We start from the raw sequence: 25755 nt of genomic DNA, 5'->3' as shown, positions 1-25755 counted from the left end.
TTAGTTCATATTTGCTTCGAATCTGCTTGAAACCCTAAGAAAATATGAACTAACAATTATATGCAGATTTAAATACGAAAGATAAAGATGCAATGGGAGGAGTAGGCAGAGGAGTAGACACTGGAGTCAGGGTATCCACTGTGGGAAGGCGCTCATCAAATTGAACATCCAGTCTGTAGCGTCCTAAAATTGTGACACTTGCAATTTCGACTGCATTTCGGTCTTCACGATGGCGACGCAACACGCAACCTGAATGGAGACCCCGAAACCTGTTTTTGACAACAAAAACTGCATTTTTCAAGCACCCTGGCCTGAACCTCCTTGCACCTTGCTGTCCCGGGAGGTGGGACCAGAGCGCCCAGCGCCCTGGTCCCCAGGACCATGGTGCTCGGCGCCCTAGTCCCTAGGACCATGGCGCCCAGCGCCCTGGTCCCTGGGTCCTATTTTGGGCCCGGTCTCCTAAGGAGATTGCGGGTCTTTTTGTTTGCAAATTGGAAATTACATTCCCTGGTCAGCCTAAGGTCGAGAAAATCAGTCTTTTAACCCTAAATGACAAGTATATAAACTACATTTTTCTCTCTCATTTGGCATGAGAAGGACATATGTGTACAAGCGTGGAAACTATACTCAAGCATTCAAGCATTCAAGTAATTGATCATTTCAAGTCTCCATTCAAGGCTAAGTGTTGCATTCAAGACAAGGATTCAACCATTGAAGAGGAGATCACTTACTACATACTACATACAACAAACAACAAACATCTAAACCTTCGCACATAAGGATACAAACATCCTTAGAACAAGGTATTAGTACTTGTTTTACATTATAGTCATTTACATTTACAGCACTTGCTCGTTTCTTGGTTAATTCCAAAACCGGGGTTTGACCTAAAGGCAAACCCCTAATCCCTAACCCCCCAATCGTCTTCTCTTTTCTGTGTGTAGGTTGCAGGTACGTGGCTGAAATTGAAGATCTGGAATCCTTGTGCAGAGACGAACAGATCCCCCTTCGTTTCGTGGATTTTTTGGAGGACCGTGGCGCCGGGCGCCATCGTCCTGACAACTTTTGCTCAAATTTGCAGGACAGCGCCGTATCGACATTTTACTGCTAATTCCAGGTCCGCAGCTTCATCCTATAACCCGCACTCAGTTTATAAGCGAATCTTTATCACTTTCTATGCATTCCTAGCTCAATTCTCTTATCAACATTCTTTACAAAAGAGGGTAGCCTTGCTATCTTAACCCTTGAAATTCATTTAGCATCCAATCTTGCATTGCATGGGATTGGATCTTGTGGGATTCAACCCCTCTTTTGAATGTAAAGTCTCTCCCTTAAGTGAAAAACCATCAACCCTAGTGAACCTCCCTTCTCTCTCCTCCGAGTTGGAAGAAGGGAGAGCAACTAGGGTTCGATTGCAATTTTTTCGCTTTACATTTTGGTGAACCCGACGTGAACATCCTTTCTGATTTTTCATGCTTAGATCTGAAAATTGATTCCTTGATTAAATTTCCATGTTTGATCTTTTGCAAAATTTTAGAGGTGATTGCATAAAAACCCTAAAATTTCTTTTTAGTAATTGAACTTGTGAAATATTTAATTGTTAATGCTTGTTTCAGATCTTCCCTTCTATTACAAATCATCAATTCATATTTGTGCTTTAATTTTGAAAATTAAGTGGTTAAGTGTCAAAACCCTAATTTTTGAAACCCTCTTGATTCAACCTTTGTCCGACAATTTCACTGATCAAAACATCTCCAAATCAGCTGTAACTTTGGATTCCGCAATAAAATCACAATATCTTTCATCCCTGAAAATTTGGAAAAAAGTTGCGAGGACCATGTGCACTCTGAGCGCCATCATCCCCGACATTTTCTCCAAAATTTCGGGAGCAAGATCTTACTGTATTTTCCTGCTAAAATCCAGAATTTTGGCTGCTTTTATCAATTATAACACTTTCAAAATTACAGTCAAAGTTGGTCTTGTGATTGCTTGGATTAAGGCTCCTAAACATTCAAAAATCATTGAAATTGAAATTTTGTGTCAAAATTGTGTTCTTACTGTCCTAAATCTGAAAAGTGTGTTTGCATTCATTTGAAATTTCAGTGCTTTATTCAAATTCTTGCATTTTGTGACTTTTGAAATTAAGTGCTTAATTACAACAACTTTGATTTCCGCTTTCAAAATTGAATTTTGCTTGAAATTGAGTCAATTTTTAAATTTCGAAACTTGCATTGCTTTTGACATTCCCTCTAAAATCATAAAATTCAAAATTTCAGTTTCCCTCTCTTTTTCAAAATTCAAATTTTGGCATTTTTCGACAATCTGGGTAGGGTTCAATTTTGAGATTGCAACTTTAATTTGGCCTATCTACAGATCGTAAAATCCCTCAATTTTTTCAAATTAGCTCTAAAATCATCATAACTTTCATCCCTGCAAATTTCGAAAAAAGTTGCAAGGACTGTGTTGCACTCCGAGTGCCACGGTCCCGGACATTTTTTCCGAAATTTCGGGAGACTGTCGTGATTGCATTTAACAGCTTAAATCTGGAAGATTGGCTGATTTTACTGAAAATTGCTACCTCTAAATTCAAAATCTTCTCTCTCTTTCTAGTGCATGAGTTTTACAACAATAAGCCCTACTTACACTATTCCCGTTAGACGAAGCCGTAGAATTAAGTCTTTCCGAGGTTTAATTACCGAGGAGATGGAACCTAATTTGATTAGCCTTTTTAACGAGGACATGGGTAATTCCTCTAAACCTCCTAATGATGAAGAAGCTCTCCATGAGGTTTCCGTTGAACAACTTTCGAAATTGGATAATCAATTTGACGATTTTCACCAATGGATGTCTCATGAGTATCCCGATAGTCAAGCTCTTCCTTTAATTGAGGGTCTAAAACGTATGCTTCAAAGTGATAAGAATGGAATTGATATTTTGCGTGGTATTGCACACATTGTGGATTCGAATGTAATGCCTATGAAGAGTTGTGCTGAAAATTTAGGTTATACACAACCTCCTACTCAAGTCAATCATTCTATTCCTTTGACAACTTCTATTGCTAGCATACCTACTTTTACATCAAACATAATGGCTACTTCTATACAAGACATTCCTCCTGTGATTACTAGTCATGGGGGCAATCCCTCTTCTTCAATTAACCCTCTTCCTTCATTCAATCTGACTTCTTCATTCATTCCTTCAATGAGTGTTCCTATTACATCTTCACAAATGAACATGACGCAAGGGGGCAATTCATTTAACCATTCTATTCCTCCTTGTAGTGTTCCTCCTATCCAATCATCCCCTATGGTTGACTATCATAGGGTCCCACCGCCTTACTCTCTACCTTCTTTCAATAACATAACACCTCCATCTCAATCTAACACACCTAATATGAATTCTTCAACCGAAGCGACCATTGACAGTCTTGCACAAACTGTCTCTTCTTTACAACAACAAATTGCCTCTATGAATCAATCTAAGTTTAGTGTGCCCACATTTGATGTGGCGAGCCCACTTTCTCTTGACATTGTTCGAGCTATTCCCCCTAAACATGTTGAAATCCCGCATTTGGAACTTTATAATGGTAAAGGAGATCCTCTAACACATGTTAAGACTTTTCAAACAATATGTACTGATTTTGCTTATGACCAAAGGTTGCTTGCGAAACTATTCACTAGAACACTAAGAGACAAAGCCCTACAATGGTATTGCTCGTTGCCTTCTTATTCTATTACTTCTTTCGAACAACTTGCAAATGCTTTCATTCAACAATTTCAAAACAATATAAGCCCTAAAGTTACTTTGATTGATTTAATGCATTGTAAACAAGGTGTTAAAGAAAAAGTGACTGATTTCATTGATAGATATAAGCATTTGTATGCTCAAATTTCTTTTCCAGTGCCTGACAATGATATTCAAAGAATCTTTATTTCTAATTTGCAAAAAGATATTCGAGACAAACTTCTGTTTTCTGAGTTTACTTCTTTCCAACAGTTGTGTGCAACTCTTCACAATTATCAACTGACTGTGAGTCAAATGGAACAATCACATCCTATGGCTCCGAGTGATAAGGGTGATAGCAGTCAACAACCATTTGGAAAGTTTAAACCGAACAGAGATTCCATCAAATTCAATGAAAACATCATCAACAACAATGTGAATGCAGCATCAGGTGTGCCTCCTATTTCTAAATTTTTCAAGAAAGAAAGAAAGTATACTCCTTTGAATGAATCATTGCATAGTATTATGAATAAGTTAGTGGAACAAAATGTGCTTACTTTTCCTCCTGTACGACAAATTGATCCTGCAAAGATTACTTCACCTTATTTTGATCACAAAGCTTTTTGTCACTTTCATCGTTAGCCTGGTCATGATACTGAAAAATGTTTTTCTTTAAAGGGTAAAATTCAAGATTTGATTGATAATAATACTATCTCTGTTTCCGGAGTGAATGATAAAGGCAACACATCTATAGCTCCTCCTAACCAAAATCTTCAGATTTTTACTGATCCATTACCTTCTCATACCTCTAATGCGATTGAGGCTAATGATTCCTCTCTCTCATCTGATGGTCTTGTGTCTATGACTCCGAATGTGATTAACTTTGTAGAGCAGCAAGAAAATCCTAAAGAACCTTCCATCACATTTGATTCTAGTGAAACCATTAGAGCACCTGATGGTCCTTTATACATAGTTGCAAAAGTCAAGAATACACCTTGCCGTGGAGTGCTTATTGATCCTTCATGCATGGTTAATGTTATTACTGAAGAATTTCTTTTTACTTTGCAATTGAATCAAGTGATCTATGACAAAACAGATGTGGTTGTGAAATTATTTGATGCATTTTCTTCTCCTGCGATTGGTTCTATTACATTGCCTATTGAGGTCCATAACAAATCCCTTGATGTGAACTTTGCTATTATTCCATCTTCTGAACAATTTCGTGTGAAGCTTGGCTATCCTTGGCTATCTTCCATGAAAGCTATTGCTTCTCCTATTCATAAGTGTTTGAAATTTACCCATAATGGTGAAGTTGTTACTGTCAATCATAGTCTCTTTAAACCAGCTGAAAGAACTTCTAGCGTTCCTATTGATTACTTTTGGCCTAAACAATTCCAATCTCTTCCTCCGCGAAGTGATCATCTTTTCAAATCTTATCAAAAGTGGAAAATAGATATGATCCTATCTCTAAGTGAACCTAGAACACCTAAACTTGATATTCCTATCATTCTTGAGAAGGAAGTTCTTCCTTTGAAAGATAAAACTAATGTCTTTCCTCAAGAAGATTCCCAACCCATCCCCATGGATGTGACTATGTCTATGCCTAATAAACCTTCTAAGAGTAGACCTATACCTCCTCGTCACAATGGACTTGGTCTTCTTCCTAAACCAAAAATTCCTCCTTTATATGGAGCAGTTCCTCCTCCTTCCTTTTATAGAGAGAAGAGACCACCTTCTTCTCCTATTATCCAGCCTAAAAGACCACAACCTAAACACCCAAGTGATAAGGATGAGAACATTCCTCCTCCTCAATCTTCTCCACTTCCTACTAAGACTAGACGTAATCGTTCTGCACGTGAACGCCGACGAAAGCGTCGTCTTAGGGCTCAAGCAGCTGCTTCTCAAACTTTACAATCTCCAAAGACACCTTCAACAAGCATTATTCCATTTTCTCCTCAGCCGGAAATTGAGCCTAAATCTCCTAAACATAAGATGCATGATGGTCTTGATCCTGTGCGAGTTAAAGATCCTATTTTTATAAATCTTGATGATGATATAGATGAAAATGTTATTCATGATGAACATGTTACTCCTCTTGCTTCTGATAGTGAATATGAACTTGTTGATGTTGATAACCATTTATCTAACGAATTTTCTAAAGCACTTATCCTAGCTCCTAGACAAGAACAACGTGGCTCGGAACATGAACATAGCCCTTGTTTGGATCTTGTGATAGCTCCATCTGCTGTGTTGGATGTTCCTCCTCTAGCATGTTCCCTGCCTTCCCGAAACATTGATCAGCAAGATCGGGGGGTAGATGACGTGCTAGACTAGTTACATTAGCATAGCAGATTCTCTCCCCCTCTCTTTTGTTACTTCTTCTATATGTTATTCTCATTCTTCTATTTGTTGTCCTTAGTGTTGTCTACTTGAGGACGATGCAAAGCATTGAGATCTCTTTTGGTCTCTCTCATGTTGACTCAAAAGACACATGTGTTCCCTTCTTCTAGGTGATCTTCCTTGATTGGGGAATGAAGAACAATTATGCATACATACATATGATATATATACATGACTTATCATACAGCATACTGACCCTGAGGAAAGCGAAGTCACCTTGTGCTTTGTGTTTGTGTCTATTATCCTTGGGTTTATCTCACACTTGGGGGCTAAATCTTTGCGATAACGTGCTCCTTTTCTTTCTCATTTCTTATGTGTATCACTACGTTAAAACAATCACCCCCGTTGAGGCGTGTGCGATCGCTTTAACGTAGGGGGGCATACACCCTGACTATCCCTTTAAGATATTTGAAAATTTCTTGGCGAACATAGCTTTGCCTTGAAAATTTTTGGTATTTCTCTTACATGACTCATAGTGAGGGAACCTTGAACCTTACTACTGACAGTCATGGTTCTCCCTCGTGATCTTCCCTTTTACTTTGTCAATCGAAGTCGTAAGATCCTTAGTCCACTGGGGGCTTGGTGTGTCTTGCCTCCTTGATGTGGTGAAAGTCTTTCAATGTTGTTTCCTTGTACTTTACCGGAAGTATGAGCATACATACTCCCGCTAAAGTGAGGGCTAAATGTAGCGTCCTAAAATTGCGACACTTGCAATTTCGACTGCATTTCGGTCTTCACGATGGCGACGCAACACGCAACCTGAATGGAGACCCCGAAACCTGTTTTTGACACCAAAAACTGCATTTTTCAAGCACCCTGGCCTGAACCTCCTTGCACCCTGCCGTCCCAGGAGGTGGGACCAGAGCGCCCAGCGCCCTGGTCCTTGGGTCCTATTTTGGGCCCGGTCTCCTAAGGAGATTGCGGGTCTTTTTGTTTGCAAATTGGAAATTACATTCCCTGGTCGGCCTAAGGTCGGGAAAATCAGTCTTTTAACCCTAAATGACAAGTATATAAACTACATTTTTCTCTCTCATTTGGCATGAGAAGGACATATGTGTACAAGCGTGGAAACTATACTCAAGCATTCAAGCATTCAAGCAATTGATCATTTCAAGTCTCCATTCAAGGCTAAGTGTTGCATTCAAGACAAGGATTCAACCATTGAAGAGGAGATCACTTACTACATACTACATACAACAAACAACAAACATCTAAACCTTCGCACATAAGGATACAAACATCCTTAGAACAAGGTATTAGTACTTGTTTTACATTACAGTCATTTACATTTACAGCACTTGCTCGTTTCTTGGTTAATTCCAAAACCGGGGTTTGACCTAAAGGCAAACCCCTAATCCCTAACCCCCCAATCATCTTCGCTTTTCTGTGTGTAGGTTGCAGGTACGTGGCTGAAATTGAAGATCTGGAATCCTTGTGCAGAGACGAACAGATCCCCCTTCGTTTCGTGGATTTTTCGGAGGACCGTGGCGCTAGGCGCCATCGTCCTGACAACTTTTGCTCAAATTTGCAGGACAGCGCCGTATCGACATTTTACTGCTAATTCCAGGTCCGCAGCTTCATCCTATAACCCGCACTCAGTTTATAAGCGAATCTTTATCACTTTCTATGCATTCCTAGCTCAATTCTCTTATCAACATTCTTTACAAAAGAGGGTAGCCTTGCTATCTTAACCCTTGAAATTCATTTAGCATCCAATCTTGCATTGCATGGGATTGGATCTTGTGGGTTTCAACCCCTCTTTTGAATGTAAAGTCTCTCCCTTAAGTGAAAAACCATCAACCCTAGTGAACCTCCCTTCTCTCTCCTCGGAGTTGGAAGAAGGGAGAGCAACTAGGGTTCGATTGCGATTTTTCCGCTTTACACAGTCAAAACAGGACCTCTCTAGAATCAGGATCAAACAACCTATACACCTTAACATCCTCACAGTAGCCAACAAAAATGAGGGGTCGACTCTTCTGTTCTATTGCTTTCCTCTTAGCATCAGGAATAAAAGCCCATGCCTCACTGCCAAATACTCGGAAAAAATAAATATTAGGCTTGTCATGAGACCAAGCCTCCTCAGGAGTCATATATCGAATCACCTGATTTTGAATATAGTTGGCACAATTGACTACCTCAGTCCAAAAAGACGAATACATGGACCTGGTCTGGATCATACAATTCCCCATCTCCCGTAAAGTTCTGTTTTTGCATTCAGCGACACCATTCTGCTGAGGGGTGTAGGGAACAGTAAACCGATGCTGCAAACCATGCTCAGTGCAAAAATCTCTGAAAGCCTGATTCACATACTCCCCCATTATCTGTATGTATCTACCGAATAGAACAACTAGACTGCTTCTCTACAAATGTCTTGAAGATTCAAAATGAATCAAAGACATTAGACTTTTACTTAAGAAAGTACACCCATGTGCGTCTGGAGAAGTCATCAATAAAAGTGAGTACATACTTGGCCCCACAAAAAGGAGTGGGAAATGACATGAGATCACTGTGAATCAAATCTAAGGGTGCCAAAGCACGAGGAGCTCGTCCCTTCGGAAAGGGATCTCTGTGATGCTTGACAAACACACAACCATTGCAAACACCATCAGTGCAGGAAATCTGTGGGAGCCCAAGAACAAGTGCCTATGTACTCATCTACTGAAGATATTTGTAATTTACATGGCCCAAGCACTCATGCCAAAGCTTACTCACTGAATCTGCATGTGCTAGAAGAGATGAACCTGCACCCGCAAAGGGCTCAAATCCATCAAATCTGTACAGACGAGATGCAATATCAACACTCCTAGTAGCCACAACCAAATCAGAGTCATGGAGGTCCTGAATAACCACATCATGTGGTGAGAACTCAATTGTCTTGCCAGAGCCAGAATGACAAATCTGATAAATGGACATGAGGTTCGTCAAGATGTCAGGGACAACCAGAACATCTTGTAGAGTACCCCATCCAAAGAGACAGAACCTGAACCGAAGACTGAAAGTTGAACTGAGTCACCCACTGAAATCTGTGAAGTACCACAAGGGGCAAAAGAAGTATCCAATTGCTAAGTGTGAGTCATATGGTGAGAAGCACCATAATCTAATATCCAAGTGGACCCATAGGTCGAAGCTCAAGCAATGAGAGCATGACCTTTCCCTATGGAAGGAGAAGACGCCTGAGTTGAGGAGATGTGATGCTGCTGCATGGCTTCCTCTAAAGCCTCTAAGCGTTTCCAACACCTGGAAACTGGATGGCCTTCCTTGCCACAAAAACTGCAAGTGTCTCCTGATTTGTTCTTAGTCTTTGAGGAAGACTCACCAGACTGTGAAGATTTCCCATGTTTTAGAGGAAATGGTGGTTTAGAATCAGACTTAGGAGGTGGCTTGAAGGAATGTTCACTACCTACAGAATTCTTCTTGCGCTTTGGTTTCTGCTTTTGCTTCTCCTTAGAGGACTGAGCAACTAATGTTTTGTTCTTGGACCCTAAGAGCATGTCTAGCTGAGAAAGATGAGACTGCTCACTAGACAAATGCTCACAAAAGACATCAAAGGTAGGTATGGTGAAATGAGCACCCTCCATGGTGGAGTAGAAAGCGGAGGCAAAAATCTAAAAATGACCCTGAAGCTTCGAAAGAATCAAGTGAATGCACTCTATGTTTGTCTTGATCTTGCCACATCCCTGAAGAACAGATCTGGTAGTCTTGAACTTGTTCAAAAAATCCTCAATGGTGGGAAAGGAATTAGGTGACAAGGAAACCAACTCTGCCTCAATCTATAATGCTTGAATCTCATTAACCCTCCCGAAGAGAGAATCAAACTTCAACCACATAGTACGAGGAGCGAGCAGCTCATCAAGGTGAAATAGAAGATTGTCGAAGACATGCAAAGAGAGCTAACCCATGGCCTCATCCATCTTGTTTCTATGTTGAAGAAGCTCATAAGGACGTTGCAATAGAGGCTGAACCTTATCCAAACAAGACCACAACCCTCGTGCTCGGAGAAGCCTCGTGATGCGGGGCTTCTAGGTGTGATAGTTGTGTGATGTCAACAACTCAACTGAAGGATTTGCCATGAAAACTCTGCAATTGCACCTGCTTGTTGGTTTTTTTTATTATGTGATCTTTCAGAATAAATAGAAGATGGAGAAGGGTTTGTTTGTTTTGAGAGTTTTGGTGTTCTTTATTTGTGATATAAATGACATAAAGTGAGAAAAAAACACCCCCCCACAATAGATAAACCCAAACCCTAGTACATACTGATGAGAAGGAAGTAGTGCATAAGAAAAAACAAATTCAAACTGAAATATCACGTACCTAATTAAAATTATGAGAAACAAGATCAAATAATTGAATAGAGCATGCTAAGAGCTTTCCAACTCCTATTCGTTTTCGAAAAACGAAGTCTGTTTGCCCATTCTACGACCCCGGAAGTACGGAAAAGAGTCCCGACTTTGACTGGAAAAAGTACAGTCAAACAACAAAATCGAGCAAAAAATCCAATGGCACAAGGTCCGGCTCAGAACCAACTTTTCGACACCTATTCGCTTTCGAAAAAACAACACCGTATGCTCAAGATATGGCCAAAAAATGAACCCCCCCCTTAAAAAGACAAGAGGGTGGAGGTCCGGTGGCAGGGGCCTGATAGGGGTGGCGCTCCGGGGAGGAGCGACGACGACTGGGAAGCGGGTGCCGACGACGGGGAGGGGAAGTCGGCGGCGGGGGGCAGCAGCCGATAAGATGAGGCCGGCGGGGGCCGGCAGGGCCAACAGGGGGCCTGTGCTGACAGGTCCGGTCAATCGGACTGTCAGGGGTACAGAGTACCCTCCGAAACCCAACTGCAAAAAAATGATTTTTTTTCAAAAAACTTGTTTTCTTTCGCTTGTTTCCAAAAAACTCTTGATTTTTTATTTTTTAATTTTTTTTTTCAAAAAATCAAAAATTCGGCCTGCATGCCGTAAAAAAGCAAAAAATTATTTAAAAAAAATAAATTCGCGAACTGTGTGTCAGGGTCGTACGACTTGGTACTGAAGAAAAATTACCCCTAGATGCTCAGGAGTCAAAATTAGGCAATTTTTATATGACTATAGGGGTTTTTGGGCCTTTTGAGCACGATGGTGAGGTTCGTTTAGGCTCAAAGTGCTAAAAAAAGGCCTATCCCTAAGTGTATAAAAAAAACTTCTTGAAACCCTAGATCTGCTTCCAATGCAAAAATTCTCAAAATAAGAATAGATAGCTGTAGATCTGAAGCTCCGATACCATGTGAGAGTTGAGAAATACAACACCACAGGAGCCTAAAGATCTCTGCAAGCTGAATAACCTGTTACAAGGAGAAGCAAGGAAGCAAATAACAAAAAAGACAATACACAGAAAATATGCTCAAAAATATGAGAGCTCAATATTCACAAAAATGTGTAATGTGATAATGATACAAGGAAAAGAAAATTAACCTCTAATAGGTCAATAAACCCTAAAAGGGAAAATCTAGGCTTGCACATAATAATCAATAAAAGAATTAATTATTATGCACCTAATGTTAGCTTAAGTGTAAAAAGAGATAATAGGGAACTTAAAGAATTAAACAAATATTATTTAATTAATCAAGTAAAGACTCGATTACTCTAACATTTAATTTCAAATCTTATAAAAGACTACTTCTTTAGAAACTTATTTTTTATTATAAAGCAGCCAAAATCGGGGGCTGATCCAAATGAAATAGAAAAAAGCACTACCAACACACACACCGCAGACAAGTGACAGTCAGCCAATCCCTACTCTAGTAATCAAAAACAAAAATTGTCTGCTGCTATTGGATAACCCGAGATCGAAACCAATCTCGTCCAACAAGTGCCATAAACATCAGTAAACCATCATAATGTCAATACTATAAAAATTGTTAATAGTAGCAATATTACCATGGAACCAGGCATTCCAACGACAAAAACTATAGCAAGAAAAGAAAAGAACCAACCATAGAACCTAATTATTAGCACCTATGTGCTTAGAGAGCATAAGCCCGGTCCAGTCATCTGTCAGGAACTGGAACAGTTCCTTAGTGGTGTCGTTTTCAAGCTCGTCCGGATCAGCCTTATCTTGGTGGAGTAAGCAAAGAGAGGTAGCCGACGAGTGCATCACTTTGACAACGAATTTCCCAGTTTTGTTGACATAGGACTCCAGGTGCTCCAGTTTTTTCTTAAAACCATTTAAATCTTCAGAGATAGCACTGCAACCCGAACACTGCACCACCTCTTCCTTCTCCCCTTCATCGGCAATAGTCTTCCCGCCTTCAGAATACCTTCCATCCCCCTCAGAGGTGTGGGGCAAGGAAGTGTTAGAATGAGGGGAGGTATTCTTGATATCCTCCTTGATGGTCTTCGAGTCGGGGACGTTAGTGCCCAAATTGGAGGAATCTGAGCCCTCTGTAGCCTCCATTTCCTCCTCCCCTTTCTCACTTTCCTCTTTCTCATAATCATCCTCTTCTTCGTTAGCATAATTCTTTCTCAAGACAATTTGCTTCATCCGGGGTTTGTTTCTGTGGGATCTATGCCGGGGATACCATCCTCTACATCAGACTCAACAAGGAGGATTATGGGCTCCTTTCTAGGTTTCTTGGAGGTGGGTTTCGTAGTAGAAGGGTTGCTTTTATTTTCTTCCCCAATTTTGAGGGGGCAGGGGGGGCCTTGGTGAGGGGATTGACAAGGTGTCATCGACTTTTTTGAAGACTTTTTGAGGCCTTTCTTAGAGCCTTCAGGGGGACCCAGAATGGAGGGGGGCGGGTTGAACTGAGATAGTTTTAGGGGGGCAAAGGGCCTTGTGAAGATTGTATAGCCTAAACATAAACCCCTGGTGGAGGATGGTAAAATTACCCTCTTGACTCATACAATTGCGAACATCTTTAACATTAGACTCAAGAGCATGTAGCAGAAAGAAAGGAAAAGAAATGGTGTCATGGTTGCGCAAGTGATTGAGTAGCGAGAAGTGATAATAGTAGAAAACACCATACCTTCCCTCGAGGGTGAAGTATTTCATTATGATTTTGCAAACCTGATCCCATGGGTAGGGTACACATTCCCTGTTGAAACCCCCATGCATTTTAGCCGGTTCCTCGCCCTTTTTGAAGCGATTCATGTTGTTTTCATCTGCAACCCTGCTAGTTTTCTTCCATTTCCTGCTTTTAGTAGAGAGACCTATAGCCTAGGTGATAACTTCCTCACTAATTTCAAACGAAATGTCCTCCATGACTACCCTCTTGTCCTTCCAGCTATTGACAAACTGCATGGAGAGGTTTTTGTCGAATCCCTTCATGGCTTCCATGAACGGGATGATTCCTCCTTTAGCATACATCCAGATGCACGGGTCATTGTGAAAATAGTCATCAATAATGTCTGGTTCCACTCGGACTAAATCCCCTCCCATGATAGCTTCCTCCAGAGTGAAGTTGAGATGTAACGCAAGCTTGAAAAGAGAAATGCAGAGGGGAAAACTAGAGCTGGAGTTAAGAGAAAACATCTGAAAATTAGCCAAAATATTATGCAAGGTGCGATAATTATTTTTAGTGGTGTTTCCCAAGGTATGCGTCCGCCAGCTCCGGGAAGCATGTGAAGGGACACCTCTTGATATCTCCGCTAACTTGCAAAGATCGTCATTATGGCGAGTTCTTAGTTTCTGGTTAAGGTAATAATTAGAGTCCTTCTTGTGATTAATAATCAAAAGTTGTCACTCCAACCCATCGGCGACACAGAAATAGGAGGTCGGCCAAGTCAGCGTCTGGCATAGAAGGTGGGGACCACAAGAAGCCAACATGGCATAGCCCACCCAATTTGAATTTAAATTTCCCGCCAGCAGCGTAGCATAGCAGCCGACCCAAAGCAACCTGTTGAGAAGAAGGATGTCACACTTCTTTGATGGATATAGGCGATTTGTTTGTTCCCAATAAGGTCCTCATACCTTTTATCTCCAGCCCTGTCGTAGCCAGTGAGTCCGCCACCACATTCCCCTCTCTATAGATATGCTGAATTTGAAATTCCTCCAACCAAACTATCATGGACCAAATGTCCTTGATGACATTGTTGATCATCCAGCTGATCCCTGAAATGCCTTTAGTGGCCTCAATAATCAGTTTAGAGTCCCCTTCAATGATCAGTCTTTTGACATTGATGCAAAGAGACAACTTAAGCCCCCAAAAGAGAGCATGGGCTTCAGCCATGTTGCTCGAGACAAACTCAAAATTTCCCGCATAGGCCAAAACTAGGTTGCCCAAGCTATCACTGATAATTTCGCCCCCTACCGCAAAACCACTACGAGCAACACCTTCAAAATTAAGCTCAAGCCAAGGGGGAGGAGGTGTTGACCATCTGGTATTAAGCCTCTCCATCTTTTTAGAGTTATCATATCGAAGGAAGCTATCTAGCAAATTCCAAGTTTTAATCCACCTCCGATCCAAAACCATAGGGGTAGATTGTGGAGTTTTCCACTTGCTAATGAGGGTGTTCTCCCTGAGGTACTTCTCAGCTATGTCAGTCACTGTGTCAATTGAGCTGTTGGTGTCACAGAATATCCTATTATTTCTTTCCTTCTAGATATGCCAACAGACGTGGGGAGGAATGAGTCTCCAAAAAAGTCTGACTAGCGGTTTTACAGAGGGGCACTTCTAGTTGCTGATAATTTGTTGCAAGTCTTCCAATAATGTCCAAGCCAAATTAAATTTGTGTAGAACTTTGTACCAAACCCTGGAAGTGAAGGGGCAATGAATAAATAGGTGGTTTATGCTTTCCTTAGCACAATTACACATAACACATTTGTTGGCAAGCGTAAATCCCCTCCTCTTCAGATTATCAATAGTAAGGATCTTCTCGTGAAGGGTCGTCCACCAAAAGAAGTTAATTTTAGGGATGAGCTAAGAGTTCCAAACTTTTTTCCATCTATAGCAATCATTGAAGGAGGAAACCAAGAGATTGCAGGCCTATTTAACACTGAAAGACCCTGAGGGTTTCGCGGTCCAAACAAGTTTATCAGTGTGAGTGAAACAGGGGATCCTGATCCCCTTAAGAAGGGATTGCAACTCTTTAGCCAAATGAATCCATTGGGGGGTATTTCCCAGACTATCAGCAAGCCTTAACCAGCAACGGGAGGGAGAGATGTAGTTTATCACAAGGGAGCCAAACAAATCCTTGAGAGCGACCATGAGGCAACTGAACCGGGAGTAGGCAAGGGGTTTGTCACCAATCCAGTTGTCCTCCCAAAATCTAATTTTCTCACCATTACCAACTTGCCACTTTAGACCTTGCTTGAGTAGTTTCCTATTCTTAACAAAGTTGTTCCATATTTTAGACCCAGGAGGGAGCTCGTAGGAAGAGAGGAGGGAGGGGAAGGGGGTGTGATTGAAGTACTTGGCCCTCGTAATCATGCTCTAATTAGCGTTGCTCTTCATAAGGATCCATTCGATTTTAGTCAACAAGGCCTTATTCAGATAAGAGATTTTTCTAATTCCAAGGCCACCCATGACCTTCGGTTTGCACACCTTCTCCCAGTCGACTGAGTTGATTCTGGCCTTCTCCTCCAATCCCATACACCAAAAACTTCTTTGGATTCTCTCGACTTTCTCAGCCATAGAATTGGAAATCTTGAAGAGAGAGAGAAAGTAGACAGGAACACCTTAAAAGAGAGGCCGACAGGAGTTGGAGTTTACCCGCACTACTCAGAGTTTTTCCAGTCCAGCCAACAAGTTTCTTTTGCATTCTTTCTAAGATTGATTCCCAAAAGTGGGAGGTGACCTCCTTGATAGTGAGGGGGAGACCCAAGTAGGAATCAGGAAGATCAACAACACTATATCCAAGGATTTGCATAAGTTTACCCTGGAGAATTATGTCTGTGTTAAAGAAATAAACCTTTCTCTTGCAATAGTTAATCAGTTGACCAGAGGCAAGGGCGTACTCTTCTAGCAGATGTTTCCATTCTTTAGCCTCTATCACAGATGATAGGTTGAAAAGGAAGGTGTCATCCACAAATTGCTACATAACCATAAGAGAAAGGGTGGAAGCAACTTTTACCCCCGAAATTCTACTGGTCTTGATCAGATTGGAGAAATTCCTACTCAAGACTTCAACTACCATAATGAACAAATAAGGTGAGAGAGGGTCTACCTATCTTAGCCCCTTCCCAACCTTAAAGAAGCCCCAGGGGGTGCCATTGACTATCATTGAATAGTGAACACTTTCCACCACCACCCTGATAATATTGATAAATCTTTCCTGGAATCCCATTTTAGAAAGGACCGCATACAAGAATTTCCAATTAACTTTATCATAAGCCTTAGAGATGTCAAGTTTGAGAGCCATACCTGGGTTGCAACTTTTCTCCATGGAGTGAATGACCTCATGGGTAGTAATGACAGCATCAAGAATCTGCCTGCTCGGAACAAAGCCTCTTTGAGAGGGACTAATTCATTTATCAAGGAGGGGTTTGATTCTGTTGACAACAACTTTAGATAAAATTTTATAGACTGAGTTACATAGGTTGATGGGCAGATAGTTAGTCATGAGTTTCAGGTTAGCAAATTTGGGCACCAAAACAATGAAAGTGTTATTCAATTTCTTCAGGAGTTTACCAGTGCGAATGAAGTCCCTGGTAGCTTTAGTTAGATCATACTTCATAATTTCCCATAAAACCTGGAAAAAAGTAGGGAGGAAGCCGTCAGGACCAGGGGCCGTAAAGGCAACCATAGCAAAAACCGCTTCTTTAACTTCGTCTTCAGACACACGGCTTATCAATAGCTCATTGTCAGCCTCATTCGGGACTTGAGGGATGAGACTGAGGAGTTTATCACTGATCTCGGTATGTTCAGCTGTAAAGGCAACCATAGCAAAAATCGCTTCTTTAACTTCATCTTCAGATACACGGCTTATCAGCAGCTCATTGTCAGCCTCATCCAGGACTTGAGGGATGAGACTGAGGAGTTTATCACTGATCTCAGTAGGTTCACTGACCCTATCATTCGTGTAGGCATTAGCAAAGTGAAGGGAAGCCCATTGACCAATTTCATTATTCCCCACCACTTCCTCATTTCTGTTATTGAGAATGGAACATATAGTGTTCCTCCTTTTATGCTTTGAGACTAATCTGTGAAAGGAGGTGTTCCTGTCCCCCTCAGTTAACCATTGGATCCTTGATATTTGCTTCCAGTAAATTTCTTCTAGATTCATGATTTCTTTCCATTTGTGTTTCCATCCCTCCTCCTCTATATGAGTGTCCATAGAGGAAGTCCCCTCCACAATGGTCCTCTGGAGGCGGTCCAAATTGGTTTCAGCCTCCTTTTTTCTCTTGAAGATATCCCCCAAAGGAAGAAAGACTCCAGAATTTCACCTCCTTTGTGATAATTTCCAACTTTTTAGAAATTCTGAACATAGTCATACCTTGAACAGGGGAGTTCCACCAGTTTTGTATGCATTGTTTGAAGTCTGGACGGGAGTGCCACATGATCTCATACTTGAAGGGTGAGGGACCAGAGGTCATCTTGTCAACCCAAGAGAGGAGGATCGGGGAGTGGTCAAAGATAGTGCACGGGAGAGACAAGAGCGAGGAATTGATTCCAAAGTTCCACTTGGCAGAGATCAGAAACCTATCCAGCTTGACCTGAATCAGATTGGAGCCTTTTCTATTGTTAGACTAGGTGAAAGGGTTCCCTTGAAGATCAAGATCAAGTAACTCATTATTTCTGATGAAGTCAGTAAAGTCAAGAATGCTCTCATTGTAGTCAGTTAGACCTCCTATCTTCTTAGAAGGATAAAGGGGGGTGTTGAAATCCCCAACTAACATAAACAAATCCTCCTTATTGTTAGTCAGGAAGGTAGTGATTTCCTCCCAGATCAGAACCCGACCTTGTCTAGTATTAGGAGCATGAATGTTAAAAAAGAACCAAGATAAGTTATTCATAGTGGACTTGGTGGAAATAAAGTTGTCAGAAGAGCCAACTGCAAGCCCATCCAGCTTTCTCTTATTCCAAAGAGTAGCAATTCCTCCTGAAGCACCTTCTACCTCTCCATAATGAAAGGCAACACCCGACCATAAACTGTCAACAAGCGTAGCAAAATTTTGGTAAGTCATTTTCACCTCCTGGATTAGGATAATATCAACTCTATTGGTGAGTATTCATTGCTTAAGAGCATACGGCTTTTGGGGGCTGTTTAAACCCCTTAAGTTCCACGAGAGGAACTTCATTTCTTGCTCTTCTGAGTTGTCTCTAGGGTTAATTGTCTTCCACTAGCAATTTCCCTGGCCATTACCTTAGTTCTGAGGGTCCTCTTAGAGGGTCTGCCTGGTTTAGGGTCACTTCCCACATCCGCCTTCTTATTTCCTCTATTTTTTCTTTTCGGTTCCTGCCATTCCCCCTTCTCCTTATCCGACGGCGAAGACGGGGCAGAGTGACTACCATTAGAGAGAGTAGTGATATCCCTAGAAGATCTGGTAGCAGACAAAGAGGAGGTCGGGTCTAGACCAAGCCTTGTGGTAGGCGATGCCCTAGTGCTAGTGCTCCAGATATTCCTCCCACAACTTCCCACTGAATTGGGTATCAGATGCACGATTGCTGGTGGAGTGGAAATATTGAGCCCTTTCTTCTCCTCGATACACGCCTCCACTTTGAAACCTTCTTGTTCAATCTTCGCTTGGGGGATCTCTCCTTCTTCTAGCTTCGGGCCCAAGCATCTCCTCGAGGGGGTAGGAGCCTTCTTGGAGTCAGGGGTAACTATCATGTTAAGAATACCGACCAAGAAGGGGTATCCCTCCTCAGTGGTATCTTGAGGACTTGCCTTTTCTATCAGGTCCTCAGTCTGACCCACAGTGTTGTCGGAAGCCAAGGGGTTAGGGGGGTTTTCCATTCTCAGCTATCTCCCCAATAACAATACCTGGGGATGACAACTTCTCCTTCAGCTTTTCCTTCGGAGGTTGTGGGGTCGGACAGTCCGTAATAACATGCCCATGTTTACCACATCTTTGACAATACAGGGAGGCGTTCTCAGAGACAATAGCCTGTGTCCATTTACCCCATTTGGATTTAAGGGCAATGAAATTAGGGAGTGGGTTGTTAACAACCACATTCACACAAAGGCTAGCATAAACAAGTCTGGACTTCTGCATTGTCACATTGTCAACAACAACAAACTGACCAAACGAGTTACCAATCCATCTGAAAATGGCATCATCCCAAAATTCCAAGGGGAGGCCCAAGAGTTTGATCCAAACCGATGCCAGTCTAAGGAGGTCCGCACTTGGGTCAAATCCCGACTTCCACTTGGAGAGAGTAAGGCAATGTTTACCATAAGACCATGAACCAGACATAATATAGATGAAGTCTTCTTCTGCAATAAATCTAAAAAGGAAGAGTCCACTAGGCATAGCAGAGACTGAGACACTACCTTTGATTTTCCATCTGGAACCAACCCATCTTCCCACCATATCTATAGTGGGTCTGAAGGCTAAGAATCTTCCTACCAGGCAAAGGTGAAGGGAGGAAGCAATATTATCCATGATACTGTCTGGGAGGCGAATCTCGGGGCCCTCCTCACCATTAGTGACTTTTGGCAGCAACGTTGAAATCCCTGACTTGGAGTTACCAACAAGGGCACCTTTCCAGGAGTTCTCTTGAGCTTCCCTAGGCAAAGGTCCCACCTCTCGAGTCTTGGGATCTTTTTTGGGGAAATCTAAGTTGGGGGCCACCAGTGGAAGCTTCGCAAGGCAAGGGACCTCGTGCAACACCTCATTGCAAGCAACAACCGAAGGAGCCCACCCATCTCCTTGGGCACGCAACACAAGAACCAAATCCATACAAATCTGCAGGTCAGCCGGGGGGGTCAGAATCCAGGGAGGACTGGCCCTCCCTAGCAGAAATGATAGACATAGCAGAAAATTAAATTGATTGTTCCTCTTTAGAAACTTGTTAAATAGTTAAAAAACTTGATTATTATCTCCACGAGAGACTATTGATTACCACACTCAAACAAAAGAATTTAAGGAATTGAAATATCAAATTGCACCATTTATAGACTATTCTTTAAAAAAATTGCACCCTAATTGTTGCTTGGCTCTTCTATTCATGAATAAAATTTCATGCAAATAATAAAACAATATCCGGTGAGTGAAATTCATTTTTCCTACAATGCTCGCTGAAGTGGCCATAGCCATAGAAGTTGCAGCGCCTTTCACTTGTTATTAGATATATCAGCTCTCAGCGAGCAGTGAGCATACACAGACAGGAATTTTTACATACGACTTGCAATTATCTGTTTTTTTTTTTCTCGGCTGTGTGGATTGGCGGCGGCGTTTATAGATACCTTTCTGTTTTATAAATGTAAGGGTTTTGATTTTTTTGTTTGCCCTTTTTACGAAGGTTTTAAAATTTTATGCAGTTCTGAAGGGGTTTGATATTGTGTTATTTTGGTTCGTAGATGGTGATGGAGAAAGCAGAAACGAGGGTTACATCGGGTAGGCTGCGATGGGGAGAGTTAGAAGAGGAGGACAATGAAGACCTCGACTTTCTTCTGCCGCCGCCCACCGTCATTGGGCCGGACGAGAATGGTGTGAAGAAGACGATCGAGTACAGGTTCAACGATCAGGGGCAGAAGGTGGTGCGCACTACCACCACGCGCATCCGCAAGGTGGCCAAAACACGCCTCAACAAGCGCGCTCTCGAGCGCCGCGAGTGGCGCAAGTTTGGCGGTGCCACCAGTGAGGATGCCTCCAACCGTCTCACGGTCGTCTCCACGGAGGAGATCTTGCTGGAACGGCCCCGCCCGCCGGGCTCCAAGGCGGAGGACGTGAAATCGGGTGCTGACGCTCTCTCTGCTCTTGCTGGCACCAAGGGGGGCGCCGTGCTCATGGTGTGCCGTATCTGCGGCAAGAAGGGCGATCACTGGACTTCAAAGTGCCCTTACAAGGACCTTGCCCCCGCTGGTACTACTGACACTCTCACTATGGATAAGATGGATGGCGCCGCTGCTGCTTCCAGCGGCGCACCAGCCGCTGCTGCTTCGGCGGCGGGGCGGTCCACCTACGTGCCTCCTAGCCTGAGGGGTGGCGTCGATCGCTCCGGCGATACCATGCGGCGGAGAAACGATGAGAATTCTGTTAGGGTTACGAATCTTTCCGAGGACACAAGGGATGCGGACCTGCACGAACTCTTCAAGCCGTTTGGTCACATCACGCGTGTGTATGTGGCAATGGACCAGAAGACAGGAGTTAGCAGGGGCTTTGGTTTTGTTAATTTTGTCAACAGGGAGGACGCTCAGAGGGCTATCAACAAGCTCAATGGTTACGGTTATGACAATCTCATTCTCAGAGTTGAGTGGGCCACCCCTAGACAGACATGAGATCAGGTGTCTTCAGGAACCCAGGACTACTTTTTCCATGCACTCCTGGGAAGAGGAGAGTGATGGAAGCAACGGCTGAAAATCCGGGATGCATCCCTGACGAATGAGCAAATGTGGGATCTCAATGATTTATCTTTTGACATAGGAAGTAGAATGGGTAACTATTTTCTTCATAGATTTAGAGCTGGAAATAAGTAGTAATTTGGTCATTATGTTGTCCTTTAATGTTTGCTAACTGTGTTGAGGGAGAATTGTAGCTTAGGTTTATCGCGTTTTGAGTTAAAGGATCACGAGACATTTGTTTTCTTCTGTTTCAAACTCTGCCTATGTTTGATTTGATTTTCTCAATTTTGAATAAATACAAAGTATATTTATTAATGTAGGAAGATTATGCTCTTTGCTTAGGTTTGCTATGTTTTGTTCCTATGAAAGTTAAATCAGTTTAAGATTGCTATGGAGAATCATTTTCTTTTATTTTTCAGTTAAATGCAGTGCTTATTTATGTTTTAGTTCCAGTGAAATGAAGTGCTATTCTATGTTTTAGTTGCAGTGAAATGCAGTGCTATTTTCTTTAATCTGCTTTTATATTTTGCTATTTTTTATTTTAATTGAAATCCCGTGCGAGCTACATTGTTTTATATGCGTTTTATATTGTGTTACGATATTATTTACTGTTATATAAAATAGAGTGCAGTATATTTACTTCTTTTCCACTGTTTTATTGGATTCCACTGCTATTTTCATTTATTTAATATGTAAATCTTATTTTGCCACAATTAAATGATGTAGGTGCATCGGAAAAATAAATACGATGCTGAGATGAGAGACATCTGGTTTGGTGGGATTGCAGATATGTTACTTATATATGCGTGTCTGTGTGTATATTTCTAATTGACGCTGATAGGGTAAATAGTGTCCGAGACTAAATTTGCTTTGATGTAGACCCGAGAAAGTGCGGTGTCTTGTGTTAATCATGGTATTTGTCTGGATATATTTGAAATGGGAGCAATTGTGATAGAGGTTTATCTGCTCTTGCAAGTCAATTGTCAACAAGATGGACTGTTTCTGCAGTTAACTCAAAACCCATCCTATAACGCAACCTGCAAATGTTGGCTACTTTAAAAAAAAATTGTACAACCTTTCAATGCCTACAAAAAATCAGAAGCTCTGCCTTGGCATGGATAAGCAAGATTTCCTAAACTGAAATATAATGAAAATCAGAAGCTCCAGAAAGTAAGAACCAGCAGTAGACAAGGGTGTCATGGGGCAAAGAGCGAATCAGTTGATGAAGATGACAAGCATAACGAAAAGTGCTTCCTTGGCATCGATGAACATGATTTCCACTCAAGACATTGTAAAAGTGGCAATATGGTGGCCAAATTTGCCTAAAATGTAATGGATCCTAGGTCAGCCAGGTCATCCATTTGCATTTTTATTAAATAAATAAATAAAAACATTAAATAAATTATGAATAAATGCAATTATTAAATGATTTTAATTTTTACCTATAGGCGGACTAGCACAAGTAATATTAAATAATTTGTCCAAATTCAGCTTAATAGGCCGATTAGCTTGGTGTGTGGTGGTTTAATCTTTGGGGCCAACCTGGGAATGAATTACTATATAAAGGTTTGAGAGGTTTGAGAAAGGCATCGGAGAAATTATTAATTCTAGAATTAAATGAATGCAGAGCAGAATCTTCCAGACGCAAACCTGGGAAGCTCTTCCTTGGTAGGATGACACCCCTACCACAACTTAGCTCCATTTTATTGCCTGAGTCCTTCCTTTGAATCGCTTTGCTATTCAGAACAGAAAGGTGGATATTAGGCCAGACATTGGGCACATTCTCTCATATAGTGAAACTGCCCCTTGGCTGGAGTTATCACCTAAAAAGCACACCAAGTTACAGCTGGGACAAATATCGTTGTCACTTCAGATTGCAGGATAGAGAATTGGGAGGAAGCAACGGCAGATTCGAATTGTAGACAGGGCAGATTGCAGTTTTCTGAGTTCATTGATATCATATGACAGTCAGCAAACATCCAGTATGAATTTGTTTACTTTTGTAATTGCATAATTAAGACAAGCTGTTTGTATGTCAGATTTTGATATTTGTCTATGGTCATATTTGTGTGTAAACATTCAATCAAATAGATAACCCCAGGGTGTGCAGAATTTTTATGTAAAATCTGAGTATATTTCCATGAAAATTGTTGTTTATCTTTGCATTGTTGAGAATCATAAGTTTTTTGTAAGTTGGTATATTTCAGTGGTATCAGACTCTAGAGCCACCTTTCTGCCAGCTTGTGGATTGATGAGTAATAGGGATTAGTGATACAATCAAAGGGAAAAGAAGGCAGTGGGTGATAGTGAAGAAGCAAATCCCCAAGATTTCATTAGGGAGATCAGAGAGATTCGTACGAGCGTGAGGATACCATGAGGGAGATGGTTCAACTTTTACGAGGAACGAGCCAGCAACTAAGTGTCGATAGGCCTGTTCAAAATGATGCTGAAGGCAGCAATTCCGGTGGAGGAAAAGCTTCAGTGAATAGTGGGAGAACTTCAATTAACTGGAGGAAGACGTGACAAGATTTCATGATGCATAACCTGCCTTAAGCCTTGGCATGCGTGGAGATCTAACTTTCGAAGAAAGCAACAACACATGGGAGGAAAGGGTTTAAGGGAAGGAAGGACATTCAACACTGATTGGGAAAGACCATCATCCCAACCTTTGATGGAGTTAGAAGTTCATCAACAAGGGTTTGGTTGTAGAAATTAGATACATATTTCTCATTGAACCCAATGCTTGAAGAAGAAGCCATTGAATTCGCCATCGTGCATCTTGAGGGAGTGGCTTGCAGATGGTGGTACCATGGCACAATAACCCAAGGGAACAATTCTGTTACCCCTTGGAAGATTCAACCAAAGATTGATAGAAAGGTTCAATAGGAAGGATCTTGAGACTCATTTTAGAGAATTAGCACAACTGAAGCAGGATTGAAAGTTGGAATATCATGTAGCAGAATAACAGAGACTTGTGGTAATGATTTATGATGTGTTAGAGAAAAGGCTCATAGTTTTGTTTGTGGAAGGCCTAGCTAAACCCCTTAGAGGGTTAGTAAGAGCAGTAGATCTAAGTTATGTGCAAGAAGCCACCAAAAGAGCTTTGAATTTTGAATATTCAGTGACTAAAGACAGGTTGAGTTCCAAGCAAGCATGTCCTATGCTAACAAAGAAATCTTTTCAGAAGAGTGCGCTGCCATCTACACCAAATCAAATGGAGATGTCTAAAAACAAGCTGCAAAAGAAAAAGGTATGCTTCACATGCAGAGAACCGTCACAAACCAGTGATAGGTGTTTTGGAAAGGGATGGATACACTATTTAGAGGCAGTTTCCAATGGGGACACAAACGAGGCAATGGGGCAAGATTTTGATTTGAATTTGCAGTTGCTTGAGGGCAATCAACATCTAGGATGGGCGGACTGTAATGACCCTGATTAGACCCTAGGTTGGCCAGGTCATCCATTTGCACTTTTATTATTTCATGTCCCTGACATAACATTCATGTCCTAGGTTTTTCAGAAAATTCAAAGGGCTATTCAGGAAAATATGGGAACCATGGAGGTCTCTTGTTACTCTAACAACTCCTTGGAGTCAAACATCTTAAGAGCTTGGAATATGAAGATCACTGATGGTCATAATCTCAGCTACAATAAAAGGTTGGCTTAAAATCAATTTTGATGGAGCAGCCAAAGGAAACCCAGGTCCCTCAGGCTATGGAGCTATTCTTAGAGACTACAGAGGCATTTGCAAAGGTATGATTGCTGTCCCTATTGGCACTCAAACCAATCATAAAGCGGAAGCTATGGCAGCCCTTCAAGGCATTATTCTAGCCAAAAAATGGAACTGTCCCTATCGCTGGATAGAAGGGGACTCCAATAATATAATTAAGTGTCTCAATGGGACCTCAAAGCCCTCTTGGTCGATTCACAATATAATTTTTTCTGCTATTGAAATCATTAGAACCTTCAAAAAATGCCACATATCCCATATCTATCGGGAGGCCAACTGTTTTGCTGATTGGGCTGCAAACGTGGCGGTTAAGAATGAGACTATTACCACGTGGATAGGTGAGAGCGGTCTCCCCGAAGATGTTAGACAAATCATAATTAATGAAAGATATCGAAGTACCCCAAAGACTCTTGATTGACAGGGTAATTATGATAAGTACTGAAGTAAGCACTTCGAGTTACTTCTATAATGAGGTAATTACTC

At 41.6% G+C, this 25755-nt stretch overlaps 1 protein-coding gene across 1 annotated transcript; it reads left to right on the top strand.

The window, feature by feature from the left end:
• The first annotated feature begins 20229 nt into the window (after positions 1 to 20229).
• On the top strand, positions 20230 to 21865 carry LOC131064552 (uncharacterized). Its single transcript, XM_057998716.2, has 2 exons — positions 20230 to 20461; positions 20559 to 21865. The coding sequence occupies exon 2, from the start codon at positions 20559 to 20561 to the stop codon at positions 21477 to 21479; it is 921 nt and encodes a 306-aa protein (XP_057854699.1). The 5' UTR covers positions 20230 to 20461; the 3' UTR covers positions 21480 to 21865.
• The last annotated feature ends 3890 nt before the right edge of the window (positions 21866 to 25755 follow it).

The sequence above is a fragment of the Cryptomeria japonica genome, chromosome 4, assembly GCF_030272615.1.
Source record: "Cryptomeria japonica chromosome 4, Sugi_1.0, whole genome shotgun sequence".
NCBI lineage: Eukaryota > Viridiplantae > Streptophyta > Pinopsida > Cupressales > Cupressaceae > Cryptomeria > Cryptomeria japonica.
The sequence above is the reverse complement of the archived record's forward strand: the minus strand, read 5'-3'. Positions and strand labels throughout refer to the sequence as shown.

What these genes read in the sequence shown, in the direction of transcription:
- LOC131064552 (XM_057998716.2), top strand. Translation starts at nt 20,559, where the DNA reads ATGGTGATGGAGAAAGCAGAAACGAGGGTTACATCGGGTAGGCTGCGA.